The sequence below is a fragment of the Carassius carassius genome, chromosome 6, assembly GCF_963082965.1.
Source record: "Carassius carassius chromosome 6, fCarCar2.1, whole genome shotgun sequence".
Lineage (NCBI taxonomy): Eukaryota > Metazoa > Chordata > Actinopteri > Cypriniformes > Cyprinidae > Carassius > Carassius carassius.
The window spans coordinates 35621736-35643046 of record NC_081760.1 but is presented as its reverse complement, the minus strand read 5'-3'; the positions used below and the strand labels follow the sequence as shown (position 1 = coordinate 35643046).

At 40.8% G+C, this 21311-nt stretch overlaps 1 protein-coding gene across 1 annotated transcript; it reads right to left on the bottom strand.

The window, feature by feature from the left end:
• Positions 1–19878: 19878 nt before the first annotated feature.
• LOC132142750 (uncharacterized) lies at positions 19879–21311 on the bottom strand. The gene is made up of 4 exons (XM_059552858.1): positions 20978–21311; positions 20500–20722; positions 20292–20419; positions 19879–20139 (listed from the first exon to the last, which is right to left on the bottom strand). The coding sequence occupies exons 1-4, from the start codon at positions 21204–21206 to the stop codon at positions 20117–20119; spliced, it is 603 nt and encodes a 200-aa protein (XP_059408841.1). The 5' UTR covers positions 21207–21311; the 3' UTR covers positions 19879–20116.

Below are 21311 nucleotides of genomic sequence, written 5' to 3'. Positions count from 1 at the left end.
TGAAAACTTTATATCCGTTTAAACATATGGTCAATTTTTACTTTTTAAATGATGTAGGCCTATACGATTTTTATTTACTTTTAGTCTTAAAAAATTAAAAATTAAAAAAAAAAAAAACATCGTTGAAAAAGTGTTATTTGTTTTTAATTTATTAAGTTAATTACTCTAATCTACGACTAGACTATTCCCGTCGATAGATCTTTTATTTTTGTCAAGCTTAATTTCTCAAGCTATGTCAATTAACACACACACACAAACACACTTTCCTTCTCCAGCGCTTAATCTGTGAAACATTTCTATAGCCACATCCTTATTTAACAAAATCTAAAATGAGATCTGATTTATTTCTATATTAAGTGCTTCTGTAAGTTGTAATCTTTCGTTGTCATATTTTTTACATTTTATTAAAATAGGTTAAACTGTTTCAGAAGATCACATTTAACACAAAGTCCAGACACATGTATTTCATCTTATAAATAATGACTGATTAAGTGAATATTATATAAATGCCGCCCTTTATTCTAACCAACCCATTTAATTTGAAACGTATCTTTTTATTTTTTATTTATTTTTTGATTAGACCTTTTATTTCTAATTTATTCATTGGAGTATTAAATACAATGTCTGACATTTTAATGCTTTTATCTGGTCCACTACTTTCATTAACTTCATTACCTATATATGTGGGTATCCATACAAAATAAATATTTGTTTTGCTTGTATTCTGAACAAACTCTGTAAAATGACTGACAAAATGTCTTGTCTAGTAGAAGCTTCACCACTCTTTAAACTTGATAGTACTGAAAATGAGTCTGAACATATGACTACTTTAGGTATATTAATGTGTTCAACCCCACTGAAGAGCCAAAAATATGACAATCATTTCTGTAGTATAAACAGACGGATGATTAGATGTTCTTTCTGGTATTCTATATATATGCTCTTTATTTTTATTCTAAACAAAAGTCCTTGATGTTTTATTTTATTTTAATAAGCCACTCACACTTACTTTAGTAGCCTTAATCATTGAATATGTCTTTTATTTTGTTAATATTAACTTCTGGCACGAAATTCTACATTCATAAATGTATGTTTTTCAAAATTCCACCATGTTTAGTGGCGTTTAAAGAGGAATTTGTGTTGTATTTGGAGACGTTAAAAGGAATGAAAAGGCCCAAAGCAAGATTTTTGTATTCTTCATTAGAGGACTTTGGTTTCTTAATGTGAAAATCTGTTACTCCCCCCAACATTTTCTTTATCATTATATTTTTTATTTTTTCTTAAGTGTTGTTTTATTTATTTTACATTTATTTTGTTTTATGATGTACAGAGTGTGAACAAAAATTGAGTGTAATCTCAGACCGCATTTGTAAATCTACCAGTAATGTACGTCTTTATGTTTTTAATGTTTAAAGCATCGAATAAAAAATTAAAAACACACACTAACACTTCCCCAACCACCCTAATAACGTTGATCGCAAAGGTTTAAAAGTATGTTAAAAGAATTAAACAAAGTAATGTTTTTAATAACAACACATCAGTTCTCATTTGATGAAAACATTCTACCTGGTTTTAATATTAGACCCATGTTTTTACTTTAAAATTAGGTTAACCTATACGATTTAATTTTTTCATCTCAACAAAATTCCTTGTTGGAAAAAAGTGTTGTTTTATTTAATTTTAATAAGTCACACACACATACTTTAGTAGTCTAAATCCTTGAATACGTCTTTTATGTTGTCAATATTAACTTCTATCATTGCTATATCGTTGCTATATCAATTAAAACATGCGTTTAGGCAAACACAAATATTAAACAGGAACGAATGTGATATGTCAAGATGGGCTTTTTTCTTGCCAAAGAAACTTTTACAACATTACAGGAAAGGCTAAATATTTCATCTCTAGTAGTGCGTAGAAACGCGTCTGGTGTCTGGCGTCTGGCATCTGATGTCTTTGTGTTTATTGTTACGACCATGGCAGCGAAGACTGTAAAACATCTAAAGGTTTTTGGGGTTTGCAACTAAACTGTAATCTAATTAGTTTTCCGGGGTTCTGGTGTTGTAAATGGTGTGCTGCTGGTCAGTTAAAGTAAAAAAAAAAAAAAAAAGTTTGTGTATTCAGTGATCAAAGGGTGACAATTTCAACTTAATGGCTTAGACCTGGGATCACAAGGTTAGCTGAAAGTTCATTTACTGGTCAAAAGGATGTGAAATCTTTTAACAAGTCATGGAAAAATGTAGTTTAATTCGAATTAATTTAGTTTATTTTAGTTAAATTTATAATTTTTATTAACCCCTAGATCTTTCAACCTCAACATAGACGTACTGAGAATGCAAACAAGTACACAAACACAACCATACAATTATAAACACACACACACACACACACACACACACACACACACACAAATGTAAACATACAGAAACCATGAACATGTAACCAAACAAATACAAATATACACTCAAACAAGTACATAAATACACAAACAAACAAAATAGGTCACAAACACGAAAATGCCTATATTAGATTAAAAATGAGTTGTCATAAGTTTTCTTTGAAACCAAAAGTGTTTGTTGCTACAAATGTCTCATAGAACTTTATACAATAGATTAGACGTCCTTTCTCACTTTCCAAATGGTGTTGTTAACCATGATGTTTAAAATGGTTTTAAAAAAGTATTATTTTTTAGCTTTCGTGTAGGATTCATGTCAGTACTCAAATGTTTTTAGCAAGAGTCCAGAGACAGATGAAAATAGATGCGTGAAAAAAAAAAAGTAAGAGTTTTTTAATGTTTTTTTAGATTGTTTAAAACAATTGAGTTTATGCATTTCTCTTGAATGTGTGTACGGTAACCGTTGCATACATGAAGCAGAAGAAATACATAAACGGATTGTGGTAAAAAATATTATTTATATATCATAACTTACTTTCTTTTCAAAACACAATAAACATTCTTATGACATTTTTAACTGCGAACAACCGGTTTGGTTGGAAAATAAAAAATAAATAAAAACATATTATGTTTCTTAGTTAGAAGTTTTATAGTTTGTAGTAAAATCACATATATAAGCTAAAACATTTTTCTTTCAAACCACACGGTTTTTACACACACACACACACACACACACACACACACACACACACACACACACACACACACACCTCACACACCTCACACAACTGCCAACAAGGACCTTAAGTTTTTGTTTTAATGTTTAGCTGTAGCTGAGACCTTGGTGGAATTATTTTACGCACAGTTTTGGGGAGGTTACTATGAACTTTGTAATAGCTTATAGATCACAAATTACCCTATTTAAAATCTAAAAGGTTGTGCAACTATATCAATTTCTGTAAAAAAGTAATGTAACTGATGACATTTGATTACATGTTTTAAGACTTGTAATGTTTTCAACCGTTAATCTTTTGAAACGTGTAAACAGGACGGGGTTAACATTAGTGCTCGACAGCTAATGACCGTCTGACTTTTCAAAATCCTTCATCATTTTAATTAGGATTGTGATCGTGATTTCATTTTAAAGCACAACCACCACGAAATCAGATTTGCTTGGAGATTAAATACATATTTAAAAACACAACAAGAACGTTTAACAGCTATGATACTGTTTTGAAATCAGGTTTTTCCACACCTATGAAGGGAAATGCCAGGGCATCTAACAAGGGGTTGGTAAAACACTACAATTTAACAAATATATATATACATCAGCCAAATAGGAAATTAGCATAGGTCTTTAACTCCTGAAACATCTGACTCATATTTTAGAGTAGTTAAGGTAGTTTATGAAATATATCAATTAAATCTGGTCGTGTGTGAAAAAATATTCAGATGTAACATTTTCATAATTAACCGCAATTTAATTATTTTTTCTCACTGACTGTAACTGATTACATTTATTTTTGTAATCAAAGGATATAATTTAGCTATATGTAACTAGTTGATCCCCCTAAGATGGTGAAAGAGTTCATTACTCTCTTTAACTTTAAAAATGCGGACAGTGTCGCTTAACACTAATTTTGTCACGTCCCCGGGCTGATCTGTCTGTTTTTCTATAGTGTGTGGTTGTTTACACTTACCATGTGCTTCTGTGTCACCGTGGTGCCCGTCTCCGCCCTCTTGTTTCATTATTATCTTGTTATTGGTCACCATCACCTGCTCTGCATCATGATAATCACTCCTTCTCTATTTAGTCTCCTCATGTGTGCTGTCTGTTGTCAGATCGTCGTGTTCTCGTCCATGTCTCAGTTTTGTCCACATCTCCTGTTTAGCCTGCACAGAGACCATGCCCGTTTTGTTTTCATTCTCTAGTTTGTTTGTTTTTCCCTCTTCCTCCTGCTTTCAGGCAGCGCTACTCTCCAGCCTTTCCGTGCTAGCGATCACCGATCGCGTCTCTCCTCTTCTTCGCCGCGCCGCAGCGCGCCACCAGTTCCCCGCCTCAACAGCCCCCCCCTCCTCACTGTCAGCTTATCTGGGCATTGCATCAGTGGATTTCCAAGTGGAATTCGTCCAGGAGGCTCCTTGGATCTGCTCCAGACTGCCCTGTTCCTGGATAGTTTTTGTTTGTTAACTTTTATTTTTAATTTTTTGTCCTTTGAAATTTAAAGCCAATCTAATAAACTGACCTTTTTGAGCACCTGCAACTGAGTCCCAGTCTCGCCTTGACAGAACGATCTGACCACCATGGACTCAGCAGGTGCAGATCCCCTCAGATCAGCTGTCACCCAGCAGGGCATTCTCTTGGGCCAGCATGCCTCCCAGTTAACATCCACGTCCCGGGAGGTTGAGTTCCTTAATGCCAAGTTGTCGGAGGTGACTGCCCAGCTCCAGGAACTTCGCAGACAGACATCTGCCAGATCGGAGGACCCCACTAGCCTTTCCTCTACCCGTCTTGACCCTGAGCCTCATGCCAACAACCCACCTCCCTATGATGGGAACCCTAACTCTTGCAGAGCCTTCCTGTCTCAGTGCTCCCTAGTCTTCGCCCTCCAGCCCCGCCGGTATACCCAGGAAGAGACTAAGGTGGCTTATGTTTTGACCCTCCTCACAGGCAGGGCCCGTGACTGGGGAACTTCAGTATGGGAGGCCCGGGCTCCCTTTTGTGCTTCTTTTGAGTCCTTTCGACAGGAGATGGTCAAATTATTTGATCGTTCTGCTCGGGGTGATGAGGCGGCAGCCCAGCTGGCATGGCTACGGCAAGGAGGCCGTTCAGTGACTGAGTTTGCCATTGAATTCAAGACCTTAGCAGCGGCCTGTGACTGGAATGAGGGGTCTTGCAGAGCTGTGTTCCGTGCTGGTCTTGACGAGGAGATCCAAGACAAGATTGCCACCCAAGAGCTTCCACGCAGTTTTGACGATCTGGTCGACTTGGCTCTCCGTGTTGAGAGCCGCCTTCGCCTTCGTCACCAACAATTGTCTGCTCGTACTTCTTGGAGGGTGGGAGAAATGACCAGCGAATCCACCCCGGTCCTGCCTCTGCCATCTCCTGCTGACCCTTAACCTATGCAGGTGGGACGTCTGCGTCTCACTCCCCAGCAGAAGCAAGAGAGACTCACCCGGGGCTTATGTCTCTACTGTGGGAGGGCCGGACACTTCGTTGGAAAAAGCCCGTTAAAAGCCAGGGCCCATCAGTAACCAGGGGGATTCTGGTGGGCACATCTCCTCTTAATTTCCCCCACTCTTCCCGCACACTACTTCCCGTGGGTGTCCAGTTCAGAGGTTCTACTCACTCGTGTTCGGCCCTGGTGGATTTTGGGGCTGGTGGCAGTTTCATGGCCAAGCACTGGCCAAGCAGTGGGGAATTCCTGCCATTCCCCTCTCTACTCCTATCTCTGTTCGGTCTCTTGATGATTCCCCTATCACCACCATCACTCACCTCACCCCTCCTGTAAGTCTTATCGTTTCTGGCAATCACCATGAGATAACCGAGCTGTACCTTCTTGACTCCCCGAGTGCTCCCGTGGTTCTGGGACACCCGTGGTTGGTGCAGCACGGCCCTCATGTGGATTGGGCCAGAAACTCAGTTTTGTCTTGGAAGCAGTCTTGTCTTGAGTCTTGTTTGGGTTCTGCCTCTTTTCATGGTGCTGTGTTTCCTGTTGTGCAGGTGGATGATGCTGATCTGTCCGGGGTGCCGGAGGAGTACTGCGATCTGCGGCAGGTCTTCAGCATGTCCCGGGCTGTGTCCCTGCCTCCTCACCGGCCTTATGATTGTGCCATCAACCTCCTCCCAGGAACTTCTCCGCCCAGGGGTCGGTTATATTCCCTGTCTGGTCCAGAAAGAGAGGCTATGGACAAATATATTCGTGAGTCCCTTGATGCCGGTCTCATCCGTCCCTCCTCGTCTCCTGCTGGCGCAGGATTTTTCTTTGTTAAAAAGAAGGATGGCTCCTTGCGCCCTTGTATTGATTACAGAGGTTTGAATGACATTACCATTAAGAATAGGTACCCCCTGCCCTTAATGTCGTCTGCCTTTGAACTCTTGCAGGGAGCCAAGGTCTTCAGTAAGTTGGACCTCCGTAATGCTTATCACCTGGTTCGGATTCGAGAGGGGGATGAGTGGAAGACAGCATTCATCACTCCTTCGGGACATTATGAGTACCGGGTGCTACCCTTTGGCCTGACAAATGCCCCAGCTGTCTTCCAGGCCCTGGTTAATGACGTGTTGCGAGACATAGTTAACAAGTTTGTCTTTGTGTACCTTGATGACATTCTTATTTTTTCTCCTTCACTTCAGGTACACACCCAACACGTGCGCCAGGTGCTACAACGGCTGCTGGAGAACCAGCTATATGTTAAAGCGGAGAAGTGCGTTTTCCACTCCAAGTCAGTTCCCTTCCTGGGCTATATCATTTCGGCGGAGGGAATCAAAGCAGATCCCGCTAAGGTAAGGGCCGTAGCCGAGTGGCCACCTCCAGACTCACGCAAGGCACTGCAGCGGTTTCTGGGATTTGCCAACTTCTACAGGCGCTTCATCAGAAACTTTAGTCAGGTTGCTGCACCCTTGACAGCTCTTACCTCCACTAAGGTACCGTTTAGGTGGAATTTGAAGGCTCAGGAGGCCTTTAATTACCTGAAGTCCCGATTCATTTCTGCTCCTGTTCTTTCGTTTCCAGACCCTGAACGTCAGTTTATTGTGGAGGTGGATGCTTCTGAGATTGGAGTAGGTGCGGTCCTTTCTCAGAGATCCCCCAGAGATGGGAAGGTACATCCCTGTGCCTACTACTCTCAACGCCTGAGAAGAACGGAATTATGACGTAGGGAACCGGGAGCTGTTGGCGGTCAGACTGGCCTTGGGTGAGTGGTGTCACTGGTTGGAGGGGTCAGCGCAGCCCTTCTTGGTTTGGATGCACCATAAGAATTTGGAATACGTCCGTTTGGCCAAGAGGGTGAGTTCACGCCAGGCTCGATGGGCACTCTTCTTTGGCCGGTTCAACTTCTCTCTCTCGTATCGCCCAGGCTCCCAGAATGTAAAACCTGATGCCCTCTCCCGTCTTTACAGTGATATTAAGAGAACCGGTTCATCAACTAAAACCATTGTCCCTACAGAAATTGTGGTGGGGTCCCTCTCCTGGGACGTGGAGAGGAGAGTGCTGGAAGCCATATGAGAGAGGGAGGTACCAAGGGGGTGCCCGGAGGGTAAGCTCTTCGTGCCAGCTGCGCTACGCCCTGAAGTCCTCCGGTGGGGGCATTCATCCAAGTTAGTCTGTCATCCTGGGGTTCGGAGATCTCTGGCTGCCATCCGCCAGCGATTTTGGTGGCAATCCATGGCCCAGGACGTCAGGCAGTTTGGGTTTGCCTGCCCAATTTGCGCCCAGAACAAGAGTTCGAATCAGCCTCCTGTTGGTCTGCTACACCCATTACCCATCCCCTCCCGCCCCTGGTCACACATAGCCCTTGACTTTGTCACTGGTCTTCCACCATCGAGGGGTAACACCGTAGTATTGACGGTGGTTGATCGCTTTTCTAAAGCAGCCCATTTCATCCCCCTTCCCAAACTGCCTTCAGCTAAGGAGACAGCTCAAGTGGTGGTTGACCACATCTTCCGGATTCATGGCCTTTCAGTGGACGTGGTTTCTGATAGGGGGCAACAGTTTGTCTCCCGGTTCTGGAAGGAGTTCTGTCGACAGATCGGGGCCTCTACGAGTCTGTCGTCAGGTTTTCACCCTCAGACCAATGGGCAGTCCGAGCGGGCAAACCAGGTTCTGGAACAAGCTCTCCGCTGCCTGACGTCCCATAATCCGAGTTCCTTGAGCCAACAGTTATCCTGGATTGAATATGCCCATAACTCCTTGCCAGTGGCGGCCACAGGTATGTCTCCATTCCAGTGCTCCATTGGTTTTCAACCTCCTATGTTCCCCTCACAGGAGCCCGATGCTGCTGTTCCGTCTGCCTTAGCCTTCGTCCGCAGGTGTCGCAGCACCTGGAGGAGGGCTGAGGAAACCTTGGCTCGGGTTTCCAGACGAACCAAAGCAGCGGCTGACCGTCACCGTATTCCTGCTCCCCGTTACGTATGTGGTCAGAGAGTATGGCTGTCAACCAAGGACCTTCCTCTCCGGGTGGCTTCTCGCAAGTTAGCCCCCAGGTTCATGGGGCCATATCAGATCACCAAGGTATTATTCTGGATCAGTCGCTGATCGAGGACTTCAACCGGCAGCGTGGTGGTTCCTTCCCTGGAGCACCAGGGGGCACTCCTGGGGAGGGGGGTAATGTCACGTCCCCGGACTGATCTGTCTGTTTTTCTATAGTGTGTGGTTGTTTACACTTACCATGTGCTTCTGTGTCACCGTGGTGCCCGTCTCCGCCCTCTTGTTTCATTATTATCTTGTTATTGGTCACCATCACCTGCTCTGCATCATGATAATCACTCCTTCTCTATTTAGTCTCCTCATGTGTGCTGTCTGTTGTCAGATCGTCGTGTTCTCATCCATGTGTCAGTTTTGTCCACATCTCCTGTTTAGCCTGCACAGAGACCGTGCCCGTTTTGTTTTCATTCTCTAGTTTGTTTGTTTTTTCCCTCTTCCTCCTGCTTTCAGGCAGCGCTACCCGTCTACGATCGCCGTCTCTCCTCTTCTTCGCCGCGCTGCAGCGCGCCACCAGTTCCCCACCTCAACAGCGCCCCCCGCCTCCCTGTCAGCTTATCTGGGCATTGCATCAGTGGATTTCCAAGTGGAATTCGTCCAGGAGGCTCCTTGGATCTGCTCCAGACTGCCCTGTTCCTGGATAGTTTTTGTTTGTTAACTTTTATTTTTAATTTTTTGTCCTTTGAAATTTAAAGCCAATCTAATAAACTGACCTTTTTGAGCACCTGCAACTGAGTCCCAGTCTCGCCTTGACAAGTTTGGCAAACAAGGGTTTGCTCTTAAAACAACCCCAGACCCCGACTTGAAAGCACCGTAACAAGTATAGCCATTGCAGAAATTTATTATAGAGATGCAGTAAGATAAACTCTGGATGCACGATTGACCGACTTATGACATGTTTACCATATTATTACAAGGCCCTGCTTACCTAGTTTTATGATGAAATATGTCTGTAAAAATAAACAAGCATACACACAATCTCCAGAATGGGGTCTGATGATGGGGGTTCATCATTTCATGATGAAGACAGACTGGATATTCAGACCACAGCAGCAGGACACGATTGTCTTTTTCTAAAGATAAAGACAATTATTTGGTTTCAGGACACACGAATCCTAATGGGTCACAAGACAACATAACAACGGTTGCTCCATTACAGTATAGCCAACCCTATTTTAGCCTGTTTTAGCACATATACAGTATATCGTATTATTGTTGAATATAGTCGTTTAGTCTAAATATGTGTTAACAGTTATTTTATTGTTGTTATATGTATTATATGTTTTTGTTTTACAAAGGGGTTAAATTTAATACGTTTAACTAATACCTCAGTCAAGCTATATAGATCTTCAGGTCAGGGAACTACAATACCCATCATACACCTCAGGCTTCAAACAGGCCGTCGTGGATATTGTATGTGGCAACGCTCTAAATCATTGGACATCTGATTAAACGCATGCGCAGATAACCTAAATAAAGTTGTGAAGTATACGCACCTTCCTTGTTGTGATGTTACAAACCTCTTTTTTGTGATCTGTTTTAGTGATGCAAAGTCCGATTCACTTCTGAAAAATGATTCATTTGGACAGTTTGGTTCAATGAACCGATTCATAGGGCCCTTAAGTCATTTTCGCAGTTATGTCAGTACACATTTTTCTCTTCTAACAACTCAAGAGTCATTTTATTTCCGTGAATCATCTAAATAAAGTTAACTGTGTGAACACATATTGGTGGTTATTGTCTTTTGTTCATTTAAGTTAGTGATGTTTGTGTTCGCAGTTTTAGGCACAGTGCCTCTGTCGTTTGCTTAGCTTAAACATCAGTTTTTAGTCAGTTACAAAGGTGTCAGGCATTAAGTTTTTGTATTTTTAACTAACCTTATTATTAACCTTATCGGCGGCTGTACTGCGTTTGAGCTCCGTCACAATATTCTTTTCATTGACTATTTTTTAACTCAAAAAACAATTGTATACATCATCGTTTCCGTTTATATAACGTGTGAATATATCCTCTATTGTATTCTACAACAAAAACAATCAGAGCGCCTCGCTATCACTAGTTTTATTTTGATCTCCCGGGTCCGCTATTAGCTTTTAGCCCGTTAGCATCAGCGGCGTGGTTGCAGCTAACTGCGCTAACATTGCTAATACTCTATTCACACACATTACCACTGCTGTACTCACTGTTACTTGCTTTAATGGCGGATGAATGTCTCCACTCTGTGCAGCTCGAGCTCGAGGCCGTGGGAAAGCAGATTCGCGACCTGGAGGTGAGGCAGGCCCAGCTGAGAGAGCGGAGAACCGCGCTGGAATCATCCCGGGCTGACGCTCACAAGTCCGGGGTAAGTATACAGCGATCTGTTAACAGTCCCACCACGTCTACTCCGTGTGTTTCTCTGCACAGGCCCGGTGCACCCAGGACGCGATCTTCCCAGATGTCCTTCACTGCGACGCCGGGACACCACGGACCCTGGGTGCATCCACAGCGGAGGACGCGAGCCGGGTCCCGGGCGACGACTTCTCCCCCTCCTGCCTTCGACATCTCCATCCGGAACCGCTTCGCTCCCCTCCGCGAGACAGGACGCGACGCTGTGATCATCGGAGACTCCATCGTCCGACACGTAAGTGCTACGTTAGCCGAAGGTAAAGTGCACACTCATTGTTTGCCTGGTGCTCGTGTTCTCGATGTTTCTGCGCAGATACCCGCGATCCTGAAGGTCGACGAGAGCCCCAGAGCGGTCGTGCTTCACGCCGGGGTTAACGACACCACGCTGCGGCAGACGGAGACGCTGAAGAGGGACTTCAGCAGCCTGATCGAGACGGTTCGCAGCACGACGCCCGCGGCGACGATCGTCGTGTCAGGACCACTGCCCACGTATCGACGAGGACACGAAAGGTTCAGTAGACTTTTTGCTTTAAATGAATGGTTGTTGTCATGGTGTAAAGAACAGAAACTGCTATTTGTTAATAACTGGAATCTTTTCTGGGAGCGTCCTAGGCTGTTTCGCGCTGATGGATTACACCCCAGCAGAATCGGAGCGGAGCTGCTCTCTGACAACATCTCCAGGACACTTCGCTCCATGTGACTATTAAGACAATTCTCTAATAACTATTATGATGAGTTTTGTTCCACCCGCTTAAATGATAAAAGTACTTGTGCTGTAAAAACTATTAAGACTGTGTCTGTTCCCCGGATAGTGAGGTCAAAATATAATGTAGGATCTAGAAAAAATCTTATCGTAATTAAACCAGAAAAATGTAAAGTAAATGAACAAAAACAATTTTTAAAGTTTGGGCTCATAAATATTAGATCACTCACACCCAAAGCAGTTATTGTAAATGAAATGATCACAGAAAATAGTTTTGATGTACTCTGCTTGACTGAAACCTGGCTAAAACCAAATGATTATTTTGGTCTAAATGAGTCTACTCCACCAAACTACTGTTATAAGCATGAGCCCCGTCAGACTGGTCGTGGCGGAGGTGTTGCAACAATATATAGTGATATTCTCAATGTTACCCAGAAAACAGGATACAGGTTTAACTCTTTTGAAATACTTCTGCTAAATGTTACACTGTCAGACATGCAAAAGAAATCTAATGTATCTCTTGCTCTGGCTACTGTGTATAGACCACCAGGGCCGTATACAGAATTCCTAAAAGAATTTGCAGATTTCCTCTCAGACCTTCTAGTTACAGTTGATAAGGCGCTAATCATGGGAGATTTTAATATTCACGTTGATAATGCAAATGATACATTAGGACTTGCGTTTACTGACCTAATAAACTCCTTTGGAGTCAAGCAAAATGTCACCGGGCCCACTCATCGTTTTAATCATACACTAGATCTAATTATATCGCATGGAATCGATCTTACTGCTATAGATATTGTACCCCAATGTGATGATATTACAGACCATTTCCTTGTATCGTGCATGCTGCGTATAACTGATATTAACTATATGTCTCAGCGTTACCGTCTGGGCAGAACTATTGTTCCAGCCACCAAAGACAGATTCGCAAATAACCTGCCTGATCTATCTCAACTGCTATTTGTACCCAAAAATACACATGAATTAGACGAAATTACTGACAACATGGGCACTATTTTCTCTAATACATTAGAAGCTGTTGCCCCCATCAAATTGAAAAAGGTTAGAGAAAAACGTACTGTGCCATGGTATAACAGTAATACTCACTCTCTCAAGAAAGTAACTCGTAGTCTTGAACGCAAATGGAGAAAAACTAACTTGGAAGTTTTTAAAATTGCATGGAAAAACAGTATGTCCAGCTATAGACAGGCTCTAAAAACTGCAAGGGCAGAGCATATCCACAAACTCATTGAAAATAACCAAAACAATCCAAGGTTTTTATTTAGCACAGTGGCTAAATTAACAAATTACCAGACGCCACCTGATTCAAATATTCCACCAACGTTAAATAGTAATGACTTTATGAATTTCTTCACTGATAAAATAGATAACATTAGAAATACAATAGCGAATGTAGATTCTACAGCGTCTAACACTTCAGTTTCATCCATCGCACCCAAAGATAAACTGCAGTGCTTTACAAATATAGGACAGGAAGAGCTAAATAAACTTATCACTGTATCTAAACCAACAACATGTTTATTAGATCCTGTACCCACTAAATTACTAAAAGAGCTGTTACCTGTAGCCGAAGAACCGCTTCTCAATATCATTAACTCGTCGTTATCTTTAGGTCACGTCCCAAAACCATTCAAGCTGGCGGTTATCAAGCCTCTTATTAAGAAACCAAAACTAGATTCTAGTGTACTGGCAAATTATAGGCCTATTTCAAATCTTCCATTTATGTCTAAAATTTTAGAAAAAGTTGTGTCTGCTCAATTGAGCACCTTCCTGCATAAAAATGATCTGTATGAAGAATTTCAGTCAGGTTTTAGGCCCCACCATAGCACAGAAACTGCACTTGTTAAAATTACAAATGACCTGCTTCTTGCGTCAGATCAAGGCTGCATCTCATTTCTAGTCTTACTTGATCTTAGTGCTGCGTTCGACACCATAGATCATGACATACTCATAGATCGATTACAAAACTATACAGGTATTCAAGGGCAGGCTCTAAGATGGTTTAGATCCTACCTGTCCGATCGCTACCATTTTGTTTACTTAAATGGAGAGTCATCTCATTTATCATCAGTAAAATATGGAGTGCCACAAGGATCCGTCCTAGGTCCCCTTCTATTTTCAATATACATGTTGCCCCTTGGTAATATTATTAGACAATACGGAATAAGCTTCCACTGTTATGCTGATGATACTCAGCTATATATTTCAACGAGACCAGATGAAACTTCCCAATTATCTAAGCTAACAGAGTGTGTTAAAAATGTAAAAGATTGGATGACAAATAATTTTCTCCAATTAAATTCGGATAAGACAGAGATATTAATTATTGGACCAAAAAACAGTACACAGAATCTTGTAGATTACAATCTGCAACTAGACGGATGTACTGTTACTTCCTCTACAGTCAGAAATCTGGGTGTTATATTAGACAGCAATTTGTCTTTTGAAAATCATATTTCCAATGTTACAAAAACTGCATTCTTCCATCTTAGAAACATTGCCAAGCTACGAAACATGTTATCTGTTTCTGATGCAGAAAAGCTAGTTCATGCATTCATGACCTCTAGACTGGACTATTGTAATGCACTTCTAGGTGGTTGTCCTGCTTCGTCAATAAACAAGCTACAGGTAGTCCAAAATGCAGCAGCTAGAGTCCTTACCAGGTCAAGAAAATATGATCATATTACCCCAATTTTACAGTCTCTGCACTGGCTACCTATTAAGTTCCGTATCTGTTACAAATTATCATTACTTACCTATAAGGCTCTAAATGGTTTAGCTCCTGCGTACCTAACTAGCCTTCTACCACGCTACAACCCATCACGCACCCTAAGGTCACAAAACGCTGGACTTTTGGTAGTTCCTAGGATAGCAAAGTCCACTAAAGGAGGTAGAGCTTTTTCACATTTGGCTCCCAAACTCTGGAATAGCCTTCCTGATAATGTTCGGGGTTCAGACACACTCTCTCTGTTTAAATCTAGATTAAAAACGCATCTCTTTCGCCAAGCATTCGAATAATGTATCTCTTAAATTGTGAGTGTAGTTGCATCTGCATTTTTATTCTTTAGCTTGGGTTAAACTAATTTTACTTTGTTGGATCAGCAGCTATGCTAATGATGTCTCTATCTTGTTTCTATGTTTTGCCACGGGATTTACATCCCGTGGTAACTAGGATTTACACAAGCTCCAGTCTGGATCCAGAACACCTGAGAAGAGATGATGCTGACCCTCAGAGGACCCCAGATGATCCTAACCTTGAATCAACAAACAGAACTAACAATTATTGCTACATGTGTGACTGCATCATATAATTACTATTAATTAATAATATTGATAGTTCATCATCTAGCTGACTACGTCTTGTATTATTATTATTATTTTTATTTTTCTAAAATCCTGTCAAACGTGCACAAACTACTAGCTACTACTAAATATTGTAGAAACATAATTTTCTGTAAAGTTGCTTTGTAACGATTTGTATTGTAAAAAGCGCTATACAAATAAACTTGAATTGAATTGAATTGAAACCTTATTATGACAGAGTTACAGGTTTCGGGTGTTTTTGGTGAGTGTAAGGGGTGAAAACTTAAATGTGACCGTCGAGTAACGTTAGCTACTCAAACGAAGATAAATTGTGTAAGTGTTCATTAAGATGCCGAAATGAAAATAAGCGTACAAATATTCATAATGACAATAAGTACAAAATACCCTAAAAACACAATAGCCCCTGCTAAGTACACCTAAAATTTGCTAGAGTGGTGAGATATTTACATTTACATTTATTCATTTAGCAGACGCTTTTATCCAAAGCGACTTATAGATGAGGACGGTGGAAGCAATCAAAACAACAAAAAGAGCAATGATATATAAGTGTTATAACAAGTCTCAGTTAGGTTAACACAGTACACGAAGCATGGGCTTTTAAATAATATAATAAATAAAAAGAAAACAGATTGAATAAAAAAGAATAGAGCAAGTTAGAGAACTTTACACACACACACACACACACACACATATAAATAGAATAAACCGCAATGTTTTTCATAGCGTTACACTTTGAAACCAGAACGATATGTTACCATGATTTTGTTTCTGTTTGAATCTGTTTACTTCAGTTTCCTAATTGCAATGGTTTGGTCTTACGCTTAGGGCCTTATACGATTCCTTTTCTTAGTTTTTGCTCTCGTATTAGTGGGTCTCTTTGTTCATACAAAGCAATATTTCTGTGAATTTGGATATTAAAATATTGCTTTAAACATCGCCTTCATTCGAGACGTTTACTTAACATCATTATATTATCAATAACCACCAATATGTGTTCACACAGTTAACTTTATTTAGATGATTCACCATTAACTTAAAGGAACAGATGATAATAACCACCAATATGTGTTCACACAATAAATTTATTTAGATGATTCATGGAAATAAAATGACTCTTGAGTTGTTAGAAGAGAAAAAATGTGTACTGACATAACTGCGAAAATGACTTAAGGGCCCTATGAATCGGTTCATTGAACCAAACTGTCCAAATGAATTATTTTTCAGAAGTGAATCGGACTTTGCATCACTAAAACAGATCACAAAAAAGAGGTTTGTAACATCACAACAAGGAAGGTGCGTATACTTCACAACTTTATTTAGGTTATCTGCGCATGCGTTTAATCAGATGTCCAATGATTTAGAGCGTTGCCACATACAATATCCACGACGGCCTGTTTGAAGCCTGAGGTGTATGATGGGTATTGTAGTTCCCTGACCTGAAGATCTACATAGCTTGAATGAGGTATTAGTTAAACGTATTAAATTTAACCCCTTTGTAAAACAAAAACATATAATACATATAACAACAATAAAATAACTGTTAACACATATTTAGACTAAACGACTATATTCAACAATAATACGATATACTGTACATGTGCTAAAACAGGCTAAAATAGGGTTGGCTATACTGTAATGGAGCAACCGTTATGTTGTCTTGTGACCCATTAGGATGCGTGTGTCCTGAAACCAAATAATTGTCTTTATCTTTAGAAAAAGACAATCGTGTCCTGCTGCTGTGGTCTGAATATCCAGTCTGTCTTCATCATGAAATGATGAACCCCCATCATCAGACCCCATTCTGGAGATTGTGTGTATGCTTGTTTATTTTTACAGACATATTTCATCATAAAACTAGGTAAGCAGGGCCTTGTAATAATATGGTAAACATGTCATAAGTCGGTCAATCGTGCATCCAGAGTTTATCTTACTGCATCTCTATAATAAATTTCTGCAATGGCTATACTTGTTACAGTGCTTTCAGGTCGGGGTCTGGGGTTGTTTTAAGAGCAAACCCTTGTTTGCCAAACTAGTGTTAAGCGACACTGTCCGCATTTTTAAAGTTAAACAGGGTAATGAACTCTTTCACCATCTATTACTGTTAGAACGCTTAATCATTGTTAGGGGGATCAACTAGTTACATATAGCTAAATTATATCTTTTGATTACAAAAATAAATGTAATCAGTTACAGTCAGTGAGAAAAAATAATTAAGTTGCGGTTAATTATGAAAATGTTACATCTGAGTATTTTTTCACACACGACCAGATTTAATTGATATATTTCATAAACTACCTTAACTACTCTAAAATATGAGTCAGATGTTTCAGGAGTTAAAGACCTATGCCAATTTCCTATTTGGCTGATGTATATATATATTTGTTAAATTGTAGTGTTTTACCAACCCCTTTGTTAGATGCCGTGGCATTTCCCTTCATAGGTGTGGAAAAACCTGATTTCAAAACAGTATCATAGCTGTTAAACTTTCTTGTTGTGTTTTTAAATATGTATTTAAAGCCTATCTTTCAAGGTGAAGATCCCTGTGAATGAACGTGTAGATAAATAGTGTAGGAATTCGACTTGCGTGAAGAAATTAATCATAAATGTGCATTAAAACAGTTTTTTAAAAGAAATTGTGAGTAAAATTACTTCCATTGTGAAAAACGCTCTGATCGGAAGTGACGCAACGGCCGGTAAACATCGTCTCTTCGTAATGGAGTCAGACAGTGAAGAGGTTGCAGTAGGGATAAATGTCAACTCTTACGATGGGCCATTGCCGTATAATTATGAGCCGCCTAGGCGAGAGAGGGGTCAGGCAGAGTTAAGGGGAAGGGTAAATGGACAGAGGAGAGAGATAGAGTTGTGGTGTGAGGAGAATCGGTTGAGAATTGGGCAGGTGTCTTGGTGAGTGACCACAGGCTAAAGCCAATTGTGGCTAACGTCTCCATGTTTAACACATTGCAGTATCTTTAATAAATCATATTTAGCAATATTGCTGTCGACTTTGTTTTTCAAGCATCAATGTAGATTTTCACCATTTATGCCAGCAACATGTGTCTTAAAATAATTAATTTAGATCCCAGATTTTGAATGAATGTTGTAGGATGTAGGCTATAGCTTACATATGTGACGGTCAGCTAGTCTGGATAGGGATAGAAATTCTGTGCATTTCTACACAACACAGTTTATCGTGAAATTTTGTAGAAATTGCTAGCTGATTTTTAATCAGTAACTGCTTTTAGACCTAGGTGTCCGCATGTTCTGCTTCTGCAGATGTCAAGCGTTTGGGCCGTATATCTAAACAACATAACCGGACAGCTGGAATTCCGAACTTAGTCGGCTGTTATACTACTCACCTTAGTATATCCGACGGACATTATGTAAATGAGCTCACATGTACTGTGGAGTACGTGTATGAAAGCGGTTAGTCTTCCGGCTAGGACGGGAATATGCTGTTCATGTAAATACAGTCATTGTAACAAGGATCTTTTATTGTCATGTGAAGGGATACTGGTTGTAAGGCATGCAGATAAATGCATCTAATTGACAGCCTATACTGTACAGGGGGTGTGTCTTTTTACAGTGCATATTTACCCAAGTTTTAGGAAGTAAGTAGTCTACATGTCGTTTCTTACAAGGTCTTACACCAACCATTAGAGCTACAAGGAGGGAAGGAGAGTGAGTTTATCTTAGCACATTTGTTTAACAGGTGCTTGTGTGGTAGATGTGAGGCTATGCCATCAGCAGTGGAGAGTGTGTGCTGTAGGGAGGTCGACGCCTATTGGTCCCTTGTCCAAAACCTAGATCGCCCAGAAGACATTACCTGCCTCACACTCCATCCAGGGTTTGAAGCATCCTGTCTGAATCCTTTTGTGCTGCAGATAGCATACATGGACTTCAGACAGGAGCATGGCCCTCTTCAAGCCAGCAGACCAGAGTAGGGTTTGAGCAAAAATTATTTCACACTGCAATTCAAAGAAACCGCTTTCCTACACCAAAATAGTAAATCCTGTTAAGCAGGTTTTTAAACTCAGTGGTTTCCATATACTTCCTATAAAAACAACTTTGGTGTTGTGTAGTACAGTAGAATATCAGCCAACAGGACATGCAATATTTACCATTGGAATTGTTTACTATGAAAACATGGTATGATCAAAATGTAATTATGTCCTAATCTACACCACAGGCAGTTCTGATACACAGCATACAGGCAGTTTGTCCGCTGGGCGTACGGAATAATAGGCAGGAACATTAGGAAAGCCATACCTTCATGTGTTGTGTCAGCAATAAGGAGGCAGTTTGCAGAGGAGGGACAAACATACAAAGGTTTCCAGTGGCCCCGCTTGGAAGACGATTAATAAATACATAGTGAAACAAACTGTACTGGTAAAATTGATCTTTTATTACATGTTAAAACGTGAGTGTCGTGCGAGATGGAGGCTGACTGCCTCATCCTTGGCAACCTTCTGGACGGAAGAGGTGAGGGGGGGCGGTGCAGCAGAGGACAAGACGGCACTGCTTTCTTGTAGGGCTTCTGAGCTCTGTAAAACCAACTGATTATTACTGAAAAGTAACTGTAATATCAGTAACTAAATCAGACACAAGATTTCTGTGTGACATCAACTTACTTGGACAAGCTGAACATCCAAAACTTTGTTAATTCGATCCTCAATCAAGGAGTAGCTACCATACTTGGCACAGTGTCCAGGAGAATCTGATCTAAGAACGTCAAAAACAGTTACATTTATAGGTTAATGCAAAAACACATTGACCTGTTCTACATCAGTGATGTGAGCTGGACCATTCTACCTGCAGTCACCAGACAGGATCAATCCACCCCAAGTCTCCTTCAACTCCCTGATGATCCCACTCTGCTCATTCCTCCAGGCCTGCACGATGGTAGGGATAGTGTAATAGCGCTGATGGCGGAAAAAAGTGCCGGGACTTATGCACTGCAGTCCAAACAGCTTCAGCATCCTGATTGTCTGAGTAGCCATGCAACCTGAGAAGTGGATGGCACCGCTGAGTAAAAGGTTGCAGGCAGGCATGTTTCGATGCACCTTCTCTTGGTTTTGCCAGTAACGCTCATAGCCACAAGTTCCGCAGGCCTGAAAGATGATAGAAGATTCAATACTCAAGCAGCTTTAAGATGAGCCAGTAAAAAACCTGTATAGTTAAGACACAAATAATGAATATACATACTGTACATTCACAGACTATAATTCAGCTCCTCATAGACAGTTGACAATTAAGACATTACCTGCTTGACTTTTATGAAAGTTTCCTTCCGGGTGCATTATGTGTCCCTGGGTTTCCCCACAGCATGCAGGGCAAACTGTGAACAAGGACAGCAACTGCCTCTGGCAAACAATGAACTTGTCAACAGCACTGAAAACAAGAAAAGGAAAAAACTCATTAATTCTGACTATGACATCAGAAACAGTTTCCATTAATAAAAAGGTTTTTACTTTGGGTCACTGAGAGATTCCAGCTCTTCTGGTTCCTCCTCAGAGGACTCTCTCAACATCTCCTCCCCTGGACTCCATGACATATCACCAGAATGGTTGACAATATCAGAAAATGACCATTCATCATCAATTTGTTCAGGACTGGCCAGTGGAGTTGATCTGCGATGCTCAAACCTTTCGGTTTGAGTCCCCACATCCACCATCTGAGGCTTTACCTGAACACCTTAGATGAAAGAGATTCATCTTAATAATTGTTCACCATTGTACATTCATTGGTAACAACACATGCACTATCTAATGCAACCCAGTAAAAATTTATTTTTCTAACATTATGAAGTTCTTAATTTTTAATGTTTACTGTCTGAAAAGTGGAAATGACAAAATAGTAACCATGGAGATCATGAAAATCTTTGACATAATCCTTATTTGTGATTGTTTATGGCATGTATGGTGAATGCTAGATATATAAGCTAACTACCTAATGAACGATGTAAACATCTTATGTTGCACTGTGATCCACGATGGACCAGTTCTGGCTCAGGGTCCATTGTAGAGATGTCTCCATCTCCATCAGGATCTGAAGTGGCAGTTGCACCCACCCCGTCTTTGCTGGCAGCACTCTCTCCCAAAATCTGAAAACAGACTGAGATCACAACTTTGAACTCTAAAAAATGTAGTCCTTTCATGAAAATCCTCCATTCATGCATTATTTAAAAGACTGTTAATCTTTTCAAAATCTTTTTAAAGTACGTTAGTCCCGAGCTGCATTCCCTCGCATGTGCCTTGTTGATACCAGCTTCGATTAGTCAAAG